Here is a 21399-nt window from a genome sequence, read left to right on the forward strand (position 1 = left end):
CCACAATGGACATTTGACCGCAAATTATTGGTTAACCAGGAATATATAGAACATATAACACAATGGACCAAAGAGTTCTTTGAAATAAATCAATATAGTGCGTCACGGAATAGCGTATGGGACAGTTTTAAGGCGGCATTAAGGGGAGAGACTGCTACTTTTGTTGGTAGCCGGAAAAAAGAACGACAAAAGATTCACTCACAACTTCTTAATAGACTAAAACAACTAGAATTTACCCATGCCAATCAATTACGTTACGGAGAGCAGGCTGAGGACACTTTAAGAAGGATTTTAATACTCAAGGCGGAGGTAAATAACGAATTAACCCAAAAAGCAGCAGAAATTTATCAAACCAACCGAAATAAAATCTACGAAACTGGGGAAAAAATAGGGAGACACCTTGCCTTAAAGACCCGGCAAACTCAATCTCGCAACACTATTCAAAGTATTGAGTTTAGCGGACATAAATATACCACTCAAAAAGAGATAGCCAATTGCTTTCAAGAATATTATCAAACATTATATCAAAACGAAGATAAACATTCGGCTGATGAAATTAGAGGGTTTCTAACCAACTGGCTCAGCGAGACTAACATGGTACAAACTATTGATAACGACACAAAAAAAGAACTAGACAAAGAAATTACTCGTATCGAAGTAGAGCTGGCAATATCGGAACTAGCTGCAGGTAAAGCAGCAGGACCTGACAAGATACCCCTAGACTTATATAAAATATTGGGCAAAGTAATAATCCCATTTCTCCACGATCTGTTTTTGGGTGTTCAATGGCATGGAATCCCCCCGGAATCTTGGAAACAAACAAATATAGCTGTTTTTATAAAGAAGGATAAGCCCCCGGAATTAACAACCTCATATAGACCGATCTCACTGATTAACTCAGATTCTAAAACATACGCCAAAATATTCGCCAATCGCCTGGGCAAAATAATTGAAAAACTGGTGACTCCTTGGCAACACGGGTTTATACCAGGCAAAAGCACTACTGATCATATACGTAGAGTTATAGCCCTGTTTGATATAATGAAAGTAGAGAAAAGTCAGATGTCGCTAGTTCTCTTAGACGCCGAAAAGGCTTTCGATCGGGTCTCATGGCGATTTCTCTGGGAAATACTAGCCTTCAATAACATCGGCCCGGGATTCATAAAATCAATTAAAGCTTTATATGTAGATCCAAAGGCCAGAATTCTGACAGGGGGCTGCGAATCTGAAAACATTAAAATCCAGAGAGGCACGCGACAGGGGTGTCCGTGCTCTCCACTTCTATTCGCATTGTACATTAACCCTGTAATTATTAAACTATTAACTTCGTTAGCGATCATACCAATAAAAACTGGCATCTACAATACCAAAGTTCTCGCATATGCCGATGATGTTGCGGTCTTAACAACTAATCCCACGGAGGCCTTAGTTGAAATAGAAGCAATTACTAAAATATTCGGTCTCTATTCGGGGTATTCACTAAACCAAGATAAAACAATGGTAGTATGCACTGATAATACAGTATACATAAGTCATTTCAGAGTTAGAAGTGCCAAATATCTAGGCGTTAATATCTCGTCCAATACAAACGATATTAATGTAATAAACTATGATCCACTAATCACAAAAATAAAAGTTGATTTACTTAGAGTAAATAATCTACATCTTTCTATAATTGGTAGGAGTAATTACATCAAAATGACAATTTTCCCAAAGATACTTTACCTCTTTCGGGCAATCCCTATCTTATGCGATAGAGCAACTATCAAAAATATAAATCAAATTATATCCTCCTTTATTTGGAGCTATGGGAAGATAAGAAGAGCATTACCTAAATTAACACTATCAACTTCGAGAGGTGGCTTAGCGATACCAAACATAATTTACTATATGTGGGCAGCTATACTACAGCAAATGACATTTTTAACAACAACTAGACGTAATGATCAAAATAGACCATTACATGATATACCCTCTATATATGAAATAACACTTGGAAGCACAGCTAGAGGATTATTATTAAGACAAATTGAGCCCTCATATTTCAAAAAGATAAAATTTAAAATTATAACTGATGCTTTTAAAACTTGGATCTGCAGTACTAAAATGTTTCTAATCCCTAAATACACGAAATATACACCCCTATGGCACAGCTCAGTAATACCTCAATATCTCAATGACAATATAACTAAACGATGGGAGAATCTGGGTCTAGTAACTATTGAGGACTTTCTAAACCAAGATGGAAGAATAACATTTGATGAACTGATTGCTAAATATCAAGTTCTCCCTATTGAATACTTGAAATTCATTCAAATATACACATCACTCAAACCACACATCTCAAACATAGAATTAAAAACGATACCATTCATAGACTTGATACAAAAAACATCAACTAGAATTAGCAACATATATGAGACTCTTTTGAATAATCACCCTGATGACATAGAAAAAATAGAAACTAGCTGGGCGAATAAATTAAATAATCCAAATGTTGACATTGACATGATTTTGCAGCTCTCCTCCAAAGCCATACTAGCCAGCAATCTGAAAGCTCAGATCTATAAAACAGTATGTAATCTATATTACACACCATCTAAACTATTTTCCTGGGGTAAGATTGACCACGATAAATGCCCGAGATGTGCACTTAGTCCTGCAAACCTGTTACATATGTTTTGTGAGTGCCCTAAATTAGATCTAATTAAGGAAAGCATCATACAATTTTGGACTGAGATATTCGGTCACGAAATCAAAACCTCACCAACTCTGTTCCTACTTGGACATGATAGTTCCTTAGAACTTAATAACCCAGAAATTTATACAACTTATATAGGCACTGCCATATATAGAATCATTTTAGCAACTCATTGGAAGGATTCTGAGGCCCCAGCATTTCAGGGATGGCTTAACAGGCTACTAGCTACATATAAACAAGAAACGGCCATCTATAAAGCTAGAGGGAAAAAATCTAGAATATATGGAGAATTGGTTTGGTCACCAGTGGCTAGGTGGTATGAGCGACAGAGGGACTAACATTATAAGTTACTCTGGCAAATTTGATATGGGAAGCACTATTATAAAAACTTTGAGAATTGAAATTTTATAACCCCTCCTTTTTTTTTTTTTTTTTTCTTCCCTTCAAAATATTGATATTAGTTGCTTATACGACTGCCACAATTTCCGTGTATCTTATGTTAATTCTATATTATGACTTTTTTAGAGTTTATTATTTCTCTTTTTCTTGCTTACTAATATTTGTAATTCAACATGTGCTTGACCTTGTATTTTTTTTTTGAACATGCTCAATAAAAAAAAAAAAAAAAAAAAAAAAAAGATAGCAATGTAACTCGGTCAGGGAAACCTTGCTCCATTAAATGCCTCCCAGAGTCTTGTGTTGAGCCCTGAGAAAGGGACAAAGAAGCAATTACCCTCTGGTCTGCTGCTGCCATCAAGCTCCGTTGACACTGGGAGAAGGTTTCAGAGATAAGCATGCTTCCAGCAAAGGGGGCCAAGCTGCAACAGCTGTTCCTTGAGCTAATGGCACCAAACATCCTCATTCTGAACCAAAATCGATGCTGAGAGCACCTCCAAAAACAAGCCACACGTCCATGCTGAGGGCTCCTTCATCGCAGATAGGATGATTTCGAGGCACCCATCCTGATGAAGCTGGAAGAAGAGCGCGACGCCAGGCAGAAAGAGCTCTTTATTCATCCAGAGGCTAGTAAATTCTCTGCCCAACCGCCTTTATGACTGAGATCGGCTGCGCTCCCTGTACCCCAAAGAAGTGCAGACTGATCTTTGAGGAAGAACTCTTTCTCGCAGCAAGAACTGGTACAGAAGAAGCATAAGGATAAGGTCACAAGCCCACCACTCAAACTGCCTACACTCAAGCAAATCACTGCCTCTCCACATGCCCCCGCCAGCATGCCCATAAACGCCCCCACCAGTCATCAGAGCGATGAGTGCACTCGTGCTCAGACCCAGGCAGGCGATGTAGACTCGTACGACCAGCTTGTGGGTGACAGGATGGGGACGAGCCCTGGGAAGACTTTAATGTCTACCCATTGGAGTCCTACCCAGCAAAGCCAATCCCACAATATGCTACCACAACATATCATGCAGTGATTCAGAGGGCAGCTCACCACCACAGGGTGGATATGCATCTTCTACAGGAAGAGGATTACTTTTTGGTGAAAACCCAATCAAAACCTGAGCACTCGGTCTAATTCCAACCTACTCGCAAAGGCATATTAAAATCATGCTGGAAAACTTTAAAAAGAAGGCACACTCCAGCAGTTGCTGATGAAGACTGCCCCTACCATTATGGCCATGAATGTCACATATGCTGAAACCTTAACTACACACTTTATTAAACCACAATGACATACAAGAACTAAAACTTGCCTACCTTCTGATTACATGTCACCATACGCTGAAAAAGTGTTTGAAAATTGCAAGAAATGTGTATTTACGGCATATCCATAGTGCGCCATATTTTTTAAGACACCATTCCTACCAGCTGTCTAACGTCTTCAAGCTTCAGGATGCAGTGCAGGCTGTTAAACTATAAAAAAAACTGCCCCCTCAGCAAATGTATGCCCCCAAGTCAGTCTAACTACCTTCAAAAGGCATGCTTCCAGAGTGGGGCTATAGGCCTGAAAGGGAAACTTTCTGCCCTCGCAAATGCTCGAAGATGACTAAAGCTATACCACAGTTTATACCCAAGAGGGCTGTGCTTTAAATCTTCAACAAATAACCACAAACTGATTTCAGAATACCAGAACCAAAGTAAGCTAGAATGGATACTAATGAAAATACTTAATTGTCTCCAAGACGTCATGAGTCATTGCGCTCATTCTGGATCTTTAGAATCTGAGAATCCTTTCATTAAATTTCTCTATTTGACAACTCTTGCAATGGTTCTCAACGTTATGCAATTGGAAGATTGTATGTTACTTGCTCACCAGCATGTTTACTACCCTAATCCTGTCTAGAAGGAGTATTGCATGTTTCTGAAATTTACCAGCCCTCATTACACGTGGCTCCATTTTGTACTGTTAATTTTGTTTGTTCATGAAGGTATTTCATGCAGTAGCAGTGTATGTTTACCTAAAGTACACCAGTCGCCTAGAACTGGCAAATTGGATAATCACAGCTTAGTCTCGAACAATTCCCTGGATTGTGGGTTGCAACATGGGTTATTTGAAAGCTTGGGCTTTTATATATCTCTATGAACCCTCTGGCAGCCTTGGTCCAAATCTTTCGGTTCAAGGTGATTGCTTACATGTATGATATTCAATTGATAATTTTGCTCACAAACTATCATACAGCCAGCCAACACAGACTCAGTGTCCAAGTTGGCTCAGGCAGTTTCTGAGCCAACTCTGGCTCAAAGTATCATAATAGGTGAGTGAAAACAATCATCTAAAGTTAAATTCGGACAAAACTGGATTGCTGATATTTGGAAAAGATAACATTGTACTGACTACTGGTGGCCATCTGAACTTGGTCCACCCCCTGTCCTGGTGAAATAGTTAGAAACACACGTGTCCAAGTTGACAATAAGCTTTTCTTCAAACTTCAGATCCTTTCTGTTACACTTGTTTCTGTCTTTTAAGAACCCTCCGTAAGGTGTTAGTTTTTGTGCTTTTAAGACCAGGAAGACTGTAAATCATGCCTTTATAACCTCCAGGCTTCATGATTCCAATTCTCTTCACCTAGACCTGCACAAGAAATATGTATACATACTTCAGCTAGTGAGGAATTCTCCAGCTAGATTACTACTACATCTTCCCAGAGACTGTTCCATCTCACCTATATTGAAGGACCTTCACTGGCTTCCAATAGTAAAGAGGATTAAGTTTAAGACTCTTATTCTCATTCACAGAGCGGTCTACCGCTCTCACTCAAACAGTCTTCAACACTGACACACTGACCAGGTCTCGGAGATCTCACTAAGAACTCACTAAGTTTTGTACAGTTGGAAGAAAAGGGTATTAAGCTGCTGTCGTAGGTGCAAAATTATGCTATTACCTTCCTCTCACTCTTCGTGCTATGTGAGATGGCGAACCTCACACAATTTCTAAAAAAATAAACCATTTAAACCTGGATCTTTAAAAATAACTAAACTCTCTTTTGAGAATAATCTGTGCTCTGTAAATTCTAAATTCAGATTCATTCAAACGTGGCATTATCTGTTACTCCGTAAACTCAACAGTGAGTTTCTCCATGAAGCAAAATAAATGGTTCTGCATCCGAGGTTCCGATTTATAATGGACATAAATAACATGTAGGAATGGCATTACCTCTGTCCGAAAGGCTTCTACCACTGAAACTGACAATCCGTTATTTCTGCACCAACCCCTCCGTGGTCCTAGTGCACCCATGTCATTCCTCTTGCTAGACTCAGAATGTTAATTCTTCAGAAGTATGTTCTCTGCTTGTGGTCAGAACAGAGCCAAAATCAGGGGTGATATGATACACTGCCCATCCCTCTGGCACTTCTGTGTATCTAACAGATGTAGGATGTACTAATGATTGAGGATGCTGATAATAAAGGACTGCTCGCTTAGACGTTCGTGATAGCCATGCAAAGAATAGGTCTACTCCTCAACCCCAGAAATTAATGCCGTCTGCTTAGAACGTCGACCAACTAAGCTAGGTTATATCCTTTGGAGGAGAGACCATTTTTAATTCGGAATTGCCTTTCTCTGTACAAATGTTACTGCAGCGTCTCATCTCCTTTCTTCCTCACTGGCCTCTTTTGTACTCCTGGTAGCAAATAGGAGACTGCATAGGGCACCTCTTCAAATGTGCACAGTGTACTAGTGGAAAGTATAGTCCAAGCCTGATAACCTGGGATTAAAATTTGCTACATCAGTCTTTCCCATTACAATTAAATGACCTTGCATGATGAAAGGCTTCTCTTCCACTAACAATCTAATTTGAAATGTTCGTGATAGATGCCTCCTTCCTGGATGATAACCCCAGTTGGAAGAACTGCAGATTCAGCTCTGTGATCCCAAAAGCACTTGTCTCACATAAACATGTTGTAATTCGGGGCGGTTGAAACCTTATTAAACTCTTCTTGTCCTGAATGAAAGACAAACGTGTTTAGATCCACGCAGCAGCACAAACTGTTGTCCTAACAAGAAGGGAGGAAGGACATTAAATGTTTTTGAGGTGAGCTCGGGCCATCTGGCATTGGATAAACGCCAGGAAACTGCAGCACAGCTGCCTGAAATACAGAACGAACTAACATTCACTCACTCTAAGCACAAACATGACATAAGGTCATGCATGTGTAATGCTCTATTGTTCTGGATCTTCTGTTGCTAGGGAGAGGCCTAACTAAGACTAACATTTTCGTGAAGGCAGAATCCTCATAATCCCAAGACTTTGATTTCATGTACCAGAAGACTATTCTCAGCGGGAGTACGCTTATAATTTACTGGTCAGACGTTTCTCGCTCGTCCCTAATAATTTAGTCATCATGCTAAAGCCATGATCTTAAGCCCAGCCCGACATCCCCCCTCCCATAACGCCCCACGACCCCCCCCCCCCACACACACACACACACACACACACACACACACACACTCACACGCGCACTCACACGCACACTCCCACACACTCACACACACTCTCTTGCACTCACACTCACACACACTCTCTTGCACTCACACTCACACACACTCTCTTGCACTCACTCACACACACACTCTCTTGCACTCACACTTTGTCAATGGCGGGTCACATTTGTAACCTGTTGGCAACTACACAGGATAATGCATTCAGACCTGGGCCGCTACCCAAAGCGCATGCCGAGTCCTGTACCACAACTTAACTGCTGAACTTTACGTTCTGGAGGTTTCTATTAGTCTGGCTTCCATTTAAAACAAACCATGTCTTCTCAAAGCGAACAGGTTTTCTGTTGGAACCCAGGCACAAAACCACTTTCCAGCACTCTTCTGGGAAGGCTGCTTTCCTAGTGTGAATAATTTCTACATTCGTAGTTAGTTATGCCACAGACCCAGATGTAATCTGTACACAGATGCATAGCTAGAAAGTTAGCTCACTACTATTATGCGGTGTGACTCTGCATCTCAAGTTGGGATCCTGGCAAGGGCAACTAAGCCTTTTATCCTTCTGAGTTTGATAATGTGAATGCCTTTAAACTGGATACCAGGGACACCTGCTATTTACAGACTTGAGAAATGAGGCATTGTCTTCTATAAAGTAATTGTACTCATTAACGACTTGCATATGGGCCCTCTATCTGTTTTTAGCACGTGAAAATGTGTGCCTCAAAGATCATATTAAAAGCAACGTGCCCAAAACATTCTTCAGCACATACTTTGAGTTTGTAATTGCATTTGGCTGCCTTTTGTCTTTATTCATATCTCAAATAGTCTCGTTACAAATCATTTTCAGACAGTGACGCATTGACTTGCACCTTTGTGAATTTATTATTGTGGCTTGTTCTGGTGCAGATGGACTATGCAGAAGATGCTACGGAGCGCCGCAGGGCCCTGGAAGTGGAGAAAGAAGACACTGAAGAGCTGAGGCAGAAATACAAGGTATTATTATTATACTCCATACATCATTTTGATTCTGGTTATAGATTTCAGTGATGTTCAAATAAAGGGGATGAGGTTCGCTTGGGTACCAGCAGTGAGAGATATTGGATCACACATGCTCCTGATGTTCTATAGGAAACAGAGGGCAGAGGACTCTAGTTTTCACACATGATTAATAAGAGTCCTACTTGACAGAGTTTTCTGTTATTAAGTTCCCCCCGTTACCTTATTTAATTACCTTCAACAACATTTTACCTAGAAAGAGCTATTTTCATGAAAAAAAGCTTTAATATCCTTTCATAGGGTAATGCAAATGTCCATATTTTGTTTAGTGTTAAAATGTTGGGATATACATCTGCATCCCGGGGCACTTTTGGCCCTTCCTCTCTCATTTGGCATCCTAAAGGCAACTGACTGTTTTACAGTTCATCTGCAATTCTCCCTTTAAGCGTCCTCACCACTGCACAAGCATGAAAACATTTGTGACAATGTATTTTACTTGGTACTTTAAGTAATCGTTGATACATAGTTTTCTTAGGAATGGTGGTATTTTAGGTTTCCCAGTGCCGTTCTGACCTGTGTGTGAAAATGTGTTGCCTATGCAGCTGTGGCTTTCTTCTCAGTCTACCACTGCACGCTACCATTCCTCCAGTACCGCCCACGGTCTAGCTGGTCGACTTGTTCATTGCAACCTACCATTTTCACTGTGTGTGCTTTGGCTACTCAGTTACCCGTCTTTGCACATTTGCTATGCTGAAGATGGGAACCTTGGATGGCTGTTTGGTCATTCTCATTAAGAAACCTGGTAGGAAAGCCAAAAACACTGCTGTCGCATTTGGCATGCTTGTGTGTGCAGAGGTCAACTGGTGGCAAGACCTGAAGTGATTCAAAAGCATTTAAAGTATTGTAATGCATTGCAATATTTATATAGTGCTTCATAACCCTTTTGTGGGCTGCCAAAAGGCATGTTTTGGATGGGTAACGTGCTATAGTGTAGGGGGAGTGAGTGATTGGCAAAATATTGAATTAGTTCTGATCTTAAGTGTCAAACCTTGTGTGCTGGTACCGTACAGATGTGTCATTCAGGGTATGGCCCCTACCGGTGCATCATATTTTATTTCTATTCATATTGCACCTTCCATAACTCTTGTGAGGCCTAAAGCATTTCCTCGACTAAGTAGCCATCATGTATGAGTTGTTAGTGGCCCTGACCAGGTCATGGTAGGACTTTGATTTTTATCAGCTTAAGGGTGCATATCAAGTGTGTGATTTGAAGTGTGTTGGCTGTATACTGGTCTTTGTATGAATGAAAACTGGGAGCAGCGGGAACTGGAAGCAAGACTCCCAACAGTATGTAGTTTTGTTGCAGAGTGTAAGAAATAGGCACCTTTGGGCATGCCTGTACCTAGTATTTGTTGTCATATGATAAGGTTATATTGATGCTGGTGCCTGTGTAATCTATTGTTAGGAACACCTTAGTTCGAGACATATGAGCTGTCGATCATATGCTTTAGCATAGATCGCCATCTGGTGTTGGGTCCGCATGATGCACTTAATTGTTTGAAAAAGTCTTTTAGTCACAAGGTAGGTGACTCCTCCTTTCGGTAATAGTGCGCATGGGCAACGGCTCCATTCCCAGATTGTTGTTTTCCGCCATCGGGTGCGGATGTGTATTGCTGAGGTTCGGTATAGTTTTCGAACTTCGATGCGCAGTCATCTACACTCGTTGGTATTGTCCATCGATTGTGGTTTCCATTCGACGCGCATAGTCTAAAATCGGAAAACATTCGATTGGGAAATTCGAGGTGGGTCGTCGGGCCTACCCGTGCCGACCACGTCAGCAATCGATGGAATGGACTCCATTCAAGTTATGTCTTCGGTGTCGTTAAGTGTCCATGCACCGACTTGCACGAGGTCTGCAACCTCTGCCTATCCAGGAACACAACGAAAAGGACTATGAGGCATGTCGATCATTCCGATCGACAAAAACCATTTGTGACAGTCTAGCTCGATGCCACGAGATTCATCACGGCAGCGGATCCGTATCCAACGTCTTCAACGAAGATTCTGATTCCCACCAACCGGATCCAGAAGCAGAGGAAGAACTGGTCTACGAGTCCGAAGCCGATTCCGACATGGAGGAAGAACCCACCATCACTCCGGGTCAACGTAAACCTGCCCCCACCTGCCCACTGACCCAAAAACTGCAGCTCCGGTATCTCCTTCGCCCTCATGCTCAGGTCATGACCGAAACAAAGTTTCAGATGCCCCGCCCTCCGGCTCCGCTACGAAACCCAAGCACAAGCCTTCGGGCTTGAGCCACCCTCATTCCTGTGCCGAACCAGCAAGTCCAGCACCAAAACACAAGACTTTGCCAGTCTCCACGACACCGGCACCGAAAACTTCTTCGCCAAACCCCGCCAAACACAACGTCCCGGAGCCGAATGCCTCGAAGCCTAAAGCTTCGGAGCTGAAACACACATCTAAAGCCTTGGAGCCGAAATCCACACCAAAAGACTCTGATCCGAAACATTCCATGCTGAAAGGCTTGGAGCCGAAACCTGCTAAAAAGCACTCAAACTCAAAACACTCAGCGCCCAAAGATCCTCAACCTAAATCAACTCCATCCAAAGAATCTTTCCCCAAGCAGCCACCTTTTGATCCCAAACAAAATAGACTCCGCATTGACTGAAGACTGGACACCTGAAGGTCATTCTTCCTAAACAACTGAAGCTGGATCCCACAGAGGATCATTCTACACCTCTGAAAAATGAGGATATGGGTACAAACCATTCTCCTCATTACATACCTCTCTCTCCTTCTCCCAACCCAAATTTGATAATTACCCCATCAAATTCACCTCCACCATCACCTGACACACAGGACAAGGACGATGGGGATGGGGATGCACCACAGGACACTGATCCCTGGCACCATTATGATAAAGATCCATACCAGGATAACAATCCCGGCCTGTATCCCTCCAGACCCTCCCCACCAGATCACATCGGTTTTTCACAGCTTATTAACAGGGGTGCTCAATATCACGGGATGGAACTACACTCAGTCCCTCTAGAAGAGGATTTCCTTGTGGAGACATTCACACATTCACAAAGGTCTACTAACACCTTACCAATGCTCAAAGGCTTACTGAAACATACTGACGAAGTATCCAAAGACCCAGTTAGAGCCAGAATACTAACACCTCAAATGGATAAAAAATACAAACCCGCTCCTACAGACCCGGCATATGTTAAACGCCAGTTGCCTCTAGACTCTTGTTGTAACCAACGCCCGTAAGAGCTAATTCTCAAACCACAGGCGACGCCCCTCCTCATAAGGAATCAAAACTTATTGACGCCTCAGGCAAAAGAGTGACTTCCCAAGCGCCTAACCATTGGCGTATTGCCAATGCTCAGGTTCTGTTAGCACGCTATGATAGTGCTCACTATGACTAGTTGGAAAAACTCATGCAACATCTGCTGGATAAGTATGAAACTAAAGCTAACGACCTCATTCAGGAAGGGAAGCTCATCACCAACACTTCCATAAAATGTGCGCTAGATGCAGCAGACACAGCATCCAGCACCATGAACACTAGCATACTCTTACGCAGGCATGCTTGGCTTCGAATCTCTGGATTCAAGCAGGAGGTACAACCCTCCATACTTAACCAGCCCTTTGATCAAGAGCATCTATTCGGTCTATCAGTAGATACTTCATTAGAGAAAATGAAGAAAGACACAGATACAGCAAAGTCCATGGGGGCCTTACCAATGCCTTCTAACCGGGGGTCTTTTCGCCGCTCCTTTTATAGGGGTGGCTCAAAAACCGTGTCTTCAGAAAATCCCTCCTCCTCATAACAACCTCTCTAACTCCCCCAAAGGCTTTTTTAGAGGAAACTACAGAGGGAATAATAACAAGGGAAGAGGCAGAGGTAACTCCATCCACACTTACCCTGCCAATAAGCAGTGACTTCCCTCCGCTCCCCCCCCTGATCATCCCACTCCTGTTGGGGGACGACTCTCCCATTTCCTACCTGTCTGGAATTCCATTACCTCAGACAAGTGGGTAAGACAAATTATCCAGTATGGTTACTGCCTGGAACTGACCAGCCGTCCCCCAAATATTCTTCCAAAGCAACGTGTAATGTCACTAGAACATTTCACACTCCTGAAACAAGAAGTTCTCTCTTGTACAAAAACATGCAATAGAACCAGTCCTGTTCCATCATCAGGGAACAGGAGTGTACTCCCTTTACTTTTTTATTCCAAAAAAGGACGGCTCTCTAAGGCATAAACTGGACCTCAGACAGCTGAATCTTTATATTCAACCAGACCACTTCCACATGGTCACCCTCCCAACAGGTGCTCCCATTGCTTCAACAAGGCGACTTTCTATCCACTCTGGAGCTAAAGGATGCCTACTTCCTATTCCTATTCACCCAGCTCACAGAAAATATCTTGGGTTCGTGGTGGACAGACGCCATTATCAATTCAAAGTTCTCCCCTTCGTGGTAACTACGGCACCCCGAGTATTTTCCAAGTGCAATGTAGTGGTCGCAGATTTTTTAAGAAGACCGCACGTTGACGTCTTCGCTTTCCTGGACGACTGGCTAATAACAGCCAGATCACAACACAGCTGCATACTCCACACTCCGACAACAGTACAGCTGCTTCACGACTTGGGCTTCACAGTAAACCTCACCAAGTCTCACCTTCAGCCGTCCAACTCGCAAGCGGATCTAGGAGCTACAATAGACACTGGTAAAGCTCTAGCATACCCCAACCCAGTCCGGATACGCAACATACAAAATCTGATATTTTCTGCCCCATCAAGAACTACCAGCCCGAGTGTTCATGCAATTAATCGGCATGATGGCTTCTTGCATTCTTATCGTCATTTACGCAAGACTTCAAGTGCTTCCCCTACCGGAATGCTTGGCACGTCAGTGGAACCAGGCTCAAAGTCAGCTGACAGCCGCACCCATCGCTCTATGCTGTGGTGGAATACACAAAACCTTTCCAAAAGGCGGCCATTCCTCGATCCAGTTCCACAGATAGTGTTAACAGCGGACGCATCACTCAATAGTCGGGGAGCACATCTTCAAAAATACACTGTTCAGGGCACATGAACCCTACATCAGAAACACTTTCACATAAACTACATAGAGCTACTAGCGATTTTTCTGGCATTGAAAACTTTTCAACTGCATCTAGTAGGCAAAGCTGTCTTAGTCTGTACAGACAATATGACAGCAATGTACTACATACAAAAACAGGGAGGGACGCACTTTCTACAGTTTTCACGTCTAGCTCCAAGCATATGGAGATGGGCCATACCTCAAAAGATATATCTCCTTGCGGAACACCCCCGGAGTAAACAACCAAATTGCAGATATGCTCAGTCGTCAAATACAACAAATCCACGAATGGGAACTCCATCCTCATGTTCTGCTCTCATTCTTTCAAATGTGGGGCTATCCAGAAATAAATCTGTTCTCAACACACCTCAATGCAAAATGGCCAAACTTCGCGTCCCGGTGCCCACACCCATCATCCAAAGGCAATGCGCTATGGATGAATTGGTCGGGCAGATTTGCTTACGCTTTTCCACCTCTCCCGTTAATTCCAATAGTGGTTCGGAAGCTCAAGCAACAGTCCCTCACAATGATACTAGTGGCTTTTCACATGGGCTGAACAACCCTGGTTCACAACACTATTGGAACTATCAGTAGTTCCTCAACAAAAACTGCACCTCTCCCCCAATCTTCTCACTCAGAACCATGGAGATATAAGACATTCAGATCCCAGTCGACTCAACCTTAGGATCTGGCACCTGAAATTAGAGTTTGCCTACCTTAATCTCCCGCCAGACTGCAGAACATCATTAGAGGCTAGACACCCTACCACTAGAGCATGCTACGCCGCAAAGTGGAAGCGATTTGTAATTTATTGCACAAACAGTCAAATCAATCCACTAGTTGTTTCAATCCAAAACACCATTTGCTACCTATTACTCTTACAGCGTTGTAATTTAGCCTATATATCTATATGGTTACATGTTGCTGCAGTAGCCGCTTGCCTACAAAACCGACAACAATTGTCTTTGGTTTGTGTTCCTGCGATTAAGGCCTTTATGGAAGGACTTAAAAGAATTGTCCCTCCTAGACTTCCACCATCTCCAATGTGGAATCTTAACATAGTCCTTACAAAACTCATGGCCCTACCATTTGAACCGCTACACAAATATGAGCTACAATTTCTCACTCGGAAAGTAGCCTTTCTCATAGCCATCACATCTCTCAGAAGAGTTTGAGAGCTCCAGGCACTAACTATCCAGAACCATTTTTACAAATTCATCAAAATAAAGTGGTTCTTAGGACTAATCCCAAATTTCTACCCAAAGTCGTTTCTGCCTTTCATCTTAACTAGTCTGTTGAGCTACCTGTATTTTTCCTCAACCAGACTCAGTGGCAGAACGTGCTCTTCACACATTCGATGTAAAAAGAGCAATTACAAACTAAATCTTTTCGAAAAACAAATCTTTGTTGCTTTTTCACCACCGCATAAAGGCAATGCCGTATCAAAAGCAGGTATTGCACGGTGGATCGTTAAATGCATCCAGACATGTTATATTAAAGCTAAACGCACATCAACAGTTCCCCCTAGGGCGCACTCTACACACAAACTAAGGGCTTCTATGGCATTCTTAGGGAACATACCCTTAGTTGACATCTGCAAAGCAGCACCATGGTATATGCCACACTCATTCACAAGGCACTATTGTGTAGATGTGTTGGCAAAACAACAAGCTAGTGTGGGTCAGGCCGTTTTAAGAATTCTATTTCAAACCATTGCCACAGACCCAGGTCAGCCCACACTTTGGAGATAACTGCTGCATTGTCTATGCTAAAGCATATGATCTACAGCTCATATATATGCCTCAAACAGAAAATGCTACTTACCCTGTATGCATCTGTTCTTGGCATATACAGCTGTAGATTCATATCCGCCCACCCGCCTCCCCGGGTACCTTTTGTCTGTTACAGTATCATCTTACTTCGATACAATATACTTGGACATCTCTTACTAACTCCATCACCCTTACAACAAAACAATCTGGGGATGGAGCTGATGCCCATGCACGCTATCACCGAATGGAGGAATCACCTACCTCGTGACTAAAAGTCTTCTTCGAACAATAACAAAATGCAAGCATCTGGACCCAACACCTGATGGCGATCTATGCTAAAGCATATGAATCTACAGCTGTCTATGCCAAGAACAGATGCATGCTGTGTAAGTAGCATTTTCCTTATGTCTCGTACTCTTATGGGAAAGAACTTGGAGCCCTCCTGTAGTTTTCTAGTGGGTACTGTGATACTCTGGGCTTAATCCACCAGGGCCTTGGCATAAAAGATCTTGGAGCATTTTGATCCTTTTGACACAGTAATATGTAGCCTTCTGGATGTTGAGTTGTGATTTGGAACAAGCCAAGTTTTTATTTCTTTTCTGAAAGCTAGGTGGTTGCTATAGACTATATATTTTTGTGTGGGGTGTTGCATAGTTTTCAGTTTTATTCTGAAAAGGACCTTCCACCTAGTCTGCTGCTACTGTTAATAGTGCGGATTATATGGGGTGCCTATTTAAGGTTTCTCTGTTAGGTGTAACGTTTGAATGTGGACTAGATAACACTTGATGTACTGCTTTGAGTTGCATTGTGAGCAATGCCAAGCACTTTGAAGGATATCGTTCTTGTAGTAAAGTTAGCAAGTGCAGGGCGGGGTGTTTGTACTTATAATTCTGTATTACGGCAACATTCATGAATCTTTGATTAGGCACCCTGAAAGCTCCATGTAGATGCTATGGATTAGATGTGACCGGGCTATTGTGTTTATCGTGTTTGTCTCTTGGGTAGAACTGAGGGAAAATGACCTTGATGTGCGCGTTGCTGCCAAAAACAGAACTCGTGAGCCATTGGCTAATTCAAACAAAGTTCCTTCTCTCCATTGTGATGTTGGGCAGTACTGGAAATCACCTGCTTGATGGACCGAACTTGAAGAAATGCCACACTGAGTACTGCTTATGCCCAGTTTCATCATCCCAAATAAGTTTCCTCAGCTTGCTTTATAGATGTAGAGGTATTGCTTTTATCTTTGCGTTGAGTGACATTATCTAGCAATGACAACTTAGGTATTCAGTTGCTATATAGAAAAGTGACTGCCATTGGTACCTATGAACTTATGTATCAAATTTGCTACTGCACCTTAGCGTTGTGATCAACCACATTTCATGTTCAACCCTGCCCATGAATTTGGAAGAAAATGATTCAGAGTAATTAAGGTTATTCTGAAATATTTGCTCTTATGTTTTTTCTGTATTCTGTACTTTTTTTGTTGTTGGTGTTTTAGGAATACGTCGACAAAGAGAAGGCTATTGCTAAAGCACTGGAAGAGCTGCGTGCTAACTTCTATTGTGAACTATGTGACAAGCAGTACCAAAAGCACCAAGAATTTGACAACCACATCAACTCCTACGACCATGCACACAAACAAGTGAGATGACGATGTGATCCTGTACCAAATCTCTTTATTGACCATGTCGGGTGTTACATTGTTGAAGTAGATGGCAGAGATTTGCGAGTACCCTAATGTGTTGGGTGAATAACTAGTAATTTAGGCCTATTCTATCACTTTTCCCGAGGCTCTTCCTGTTTTTACAGTTTTACTTTTTCTAAGTTTTTTTGTGGGAATTTTTTTCACATCCTCTAAAACACTGTCAAAATAAGCCCTTGGTGTAAAATGCAAGAGAAAGCTTAATCTAGTAAAACATTAGATGTAATCTTAGTGATGCACAGAAATGGATATACTGTTTAGTTGGCATGACTAGTAATTGTTTTCATCAAATCTTAACCCTTGTTCAATGTCAAAGAAGCACTCCTAGATGAACTGCTACCTAAAACTTTCCATGTGACCTGTGGAGCAGAAGCCTTTGTACTTGGCTCTTAGAAGGCTTCAATCTCAGGATAGCCTAGTTCAGTGTCTACATTAGAAAAATACTACCACAATGGGTGTTCTATGCTCCCACCGCAGGAGGCGGTTAGGCGTGACCAGTTTTATTTTCACATACTGGGCACACATATCCTTGCATCAGTGAAACCTCCCAACAGCCCCTCAGGAAGACTAAAAATGAAGAGGCAGCATAACATTGAAGCTATTTTGATGACCCTACTCTCTTATACCTACAATAAGATCACTTGCAAGAATTGATTGCATAATACGTTTTCAAAAGCTTCTCCAGCGAGAGGATCAGCAAAGCTAGCAATCTTTCGTGATACGCCAAATCAAACTTTCATGTCCTATTCAGGACTTCTAGCACAAAGCCCCAACGAGACCACTGCTGCAATTGTTGCCCAAGCTGTTGTGCCTTTATTTGTAGATATAGACCCCCAAGTGTTAAACCTGTATTTGAAGGTAGCATTACTGATTTATTTCTTTCTTAATTCTGTAGTGAAATTCAGTCATCCTCTCATCTTAGCTGCGACCTGTAACACATAGGCAGAGGATGGTAAGATTCCTAAATTTCAGTTTTTACACCACCTTCAGGTACTGAGTTTCAACCAATTGGTGCATAGCTCCATACATGTTCAGGGCCACAGACTGGATTGAGTCTTTACTTCTGAGCTCCTTAATTCTCAGAATATCTACTTTGTTCAGTCAGATCATGTTCTCCCATCTTGCCCCTTTTAATGATACGTATGAAGCACTTGCATCATGTGAAAGCCAGAGAAAGATCTACTGGAGAGAGATATGCAGATCACTGAAGCGGCAGTTTAGCCTTGAGTGTTGGAGGTTTTAACAGCCCGACTACATGACTAAATACATCCTTGCAGGGGAGATGTGACTAATTAACCTACTTAATGATTCAATTGCTGATTCCCCCAGGAACACCAGTCCTCCTCCCCCCGCCACCCCCAAAAAGTGGTGTCCTGCCTAGCTGTAGATGCATATGCTTTGCATACTCCTACCATCTAGTGTTGACCTCAGACATGTATAAAAAAAATTCTTCAGAGAACTCTTTCAAGTCACGAGGCAGTGACTCCTATGACTGGTAATGTGAATTAACATTGGCTCCATTGTTAGATAGTTTTCTTCTGCCGTCTAGGTCGGACATGCATTGCCGGGGCTCTGAGTACATACCGTGTGTTGATTGTTGTCCGGCCCTCTTAAACATCCGCTCCCATTATTTAGAGGCAATCTCACCTTTGTAGCCTGTTCCACTTGGCTTCTTCCTTGAGAATGAGCAGAGTGTGATGGAAAGGACACCCTTTCATTACTGTCCAGTGCCACTCCGAGTACTCGTGAACAGATCAACACTCCGTCTGAAACTTCTACTAGTCGCCGGAGCATGACTAGACCCCCTTTTTTTTTTTCGCCGGCCGTGCCTTTCGTTCCAAGAACATCTGATATAGTCAGCTTGCTCGATGCACCATGGAACAGCAGCCATACAAGGATTCATTGACATCTTCTGGTAGGACTTCAAAGGGGAGGCAGATGTCTTCTCTTCCTGAACAAGCAACTTCCTTTAGCCCGGAGCCAGATTCACCTTTGGATTTTGAAACCGCAGATTCGCCTCCCACACCAGACCAGTATCAGAAGACTTTGACAGTGAGTACAGCTCCTCACAGCTCTCACCATCAGGTCGCCTACCGCTCCTCCAGGGGTTGGGCTTTGAGCCCACGATTGCGGACCGGAAGCCTGAATCCCCCACTGCATTGTTCCCATGGCAGTAACTGCTCTGTCTTCAGAGCCGACAAGGACTCCATCCTCAGCGCAGAGCCCGCCGCATTAGACCCATCCTCTCTCTCTGCGTTGACAGCTCCATCAATGCCCCCTCGGTCCTCGGCACTGGCACCGATGGGCTGTGGAGCGGTGTCGAAACCTGCTGCGTAGCAGTAACACCGTTTCTGCACCCAGACGACAATCCATGACACACTGAGGATCAGGAACTGCAAATACTACAACATCTCCAGAAGGAGTTGGAAATTTGGCAAAATAGATTGTTTATCACCTCCACAATGGGAATACTACAGTGAAACCAGCACCAAGGGTGGAGGAAACTCTTCTCATAAGAGGAAGCTTACCTTCAAGGAGCAGCTTGCTTTGGAGCCTCCACCATCTCCCAAATTGAAGACGCATCAAGATAGAGGTACCAGGCATCTGCTCTCGCCCTTCTGTGCCTCCTCCTCCTCCACCACTACATGGGCCTCCTCTGCCACCTTCTCTGGAGAATTTACCACATTCATCCCATGGGAAGGGGAGTCCTCAATGCCTTATGGACCCATATGATGCCCCATCTGATCTGAGACCCTAGAGGATACCTGGGGCGATTATTATGTGGTTCCCACAGGAACACGGACCTAGATTTATATCCAGCCAAGCCCTCCCCTCCAAAGGAACCCACTTTACATTAGGCCATCCATAGGGGGGGCTACATTCCACATGGTAGATCTCCACAAAAGATTCTTTCCAACACTCAGTTCAATCCCTTCCCATAGTTGCACGAATGTTAACAGCCGGGACACTTTTAAGGACATAGTGAAGGCTAGGGTGTTCGCTCTAAGGCTGGGTAAGAAATAGAAGCCAACCCTTCGGACCCACCCTACGTAAGAGGCCAGCTCCCACCAGATTTGTCAGTTGTGCTTAACGCACGCAAACAGGTTAACACACGGGGCCGGGAACATCTGACAGCCAGATAAGGAGAATAATATCATTGATGTGCGGTAAATAGGGTGGCCGCTCAATCTGCCACTGTAGGAAGCTGGGTTTCTGTTGCAGTAACCCACCCATTGGTGCAGAACCAAGTGAAGGGTCGACATGGAACACATCCCTGTGTGCCATGCCTACAACCCACTGCCATGGCATAGGTCAGCCACCCCTCCAGCTGGGTGCATAATACCAGTGGTGAGGGTACAGGTGCAGGAGTGCTCTACCCCTACAGTGTCTAGACCAATTCTTAGACATTGTAAGTGCAGTAATGGCATTAAGAGTATATGGCACCGGGAGTTTGTCATTACGAACTCCCCAGCACCATAATGGCTTTACTGAAAACTGGGAAGTTTGGTATTAAGCTGCTCAGCACATTAAACCCACACTGATGCAGTGTGGGATTTAATGAAAAATGCACTCCAAGGGCATCTTAGAGATGCCCCCTGAAAACCGACCAGCCTCTGGTGGGTTCCTTAATTGGTGCACACCAGCCTGCCACCACGAGACATGTATTTGGACTCCTGGGGTGGGAGCTTTTGCTCCCTGAGCCCAGAAATGAAATAAAGCCTTTCCTGGGAAGAAGTGGTCACACCTCCCCCCGGCCTGGAAGAGCCATCTGTGGCAGGTGAGCTTCAAAGGGCTTGCCACCTTTGTAACACGACACCCAGCCTCTCCTGCTATCAGGAGCAGGCCCCCTTCCTGTCTCCCCTCCTTTTCGGCGGAAAGACAGGTGGGAAAAATTAGCACAGCCCAGAAGGTGTGCCAACCTCTGCCAATCCCACCCCTCAGATGGGGGAGGGGAGGTGAAGCCAACTCTTCAGTGCCCGCCTTCTTGCAGATGGCAGGCACTCTCCAATTAGGATTAGGGATTGTGCCCACTCCCCCACGTGGGGTGGACACACCAAGAGTAAAGTCACCCTCCGATAAATACCCCATAGGCTACTGACCTAGTCACCCCTAAAACACCCCTAAATACAGTGTTCGAGGCATATGAGCTGCAGATACTACACTTTTGCATTAGATCGCCACCTGGGGTTGGGCTCG

At 43.4% G+C, this 21399-nt stretch overlaps 1 protein-coding gene across 3 annotated transcripts in view; it reads left to right on the forward strand.

The window, feature by feature from the left end:
• The window catches only part of GPATCH8 (G-patch domain containing 8), a 480524-nt gene that overhangs the window by 269666 nt on the left and 189459 nt on the right, over positions 1-21399 (forward strand). For all 3 annotated transcript variants that reach the window (XM_078645162.1, XM_078645164.1, XM_078645163.1), the window contains 2 exons: positions 8499-8585; positions 16999-17142. In XM_078645162.1, the coding sequence (XP_078501288.1) occupies positions 8499-8585; positions 16999-17142 (231 nt within the window). The remainder of the gene's footprint in view (positions 1-8498; positions 8586-16998; positions 17143-21399) is intronic.

Source organism: Lissotriton helveticus, chromosome 5_1 (genome assembly GCF_964261635.1).
Source record: "Lissotriton helveticus chromosome 5_1, aLisHel1.1, whole genome shotgun sequence".
NCBI lineage: Eukaryota > Metazoa > Chordata > Amphibia > Caudata > Salamandridae > Lissotriton > Lissotriton helveticus.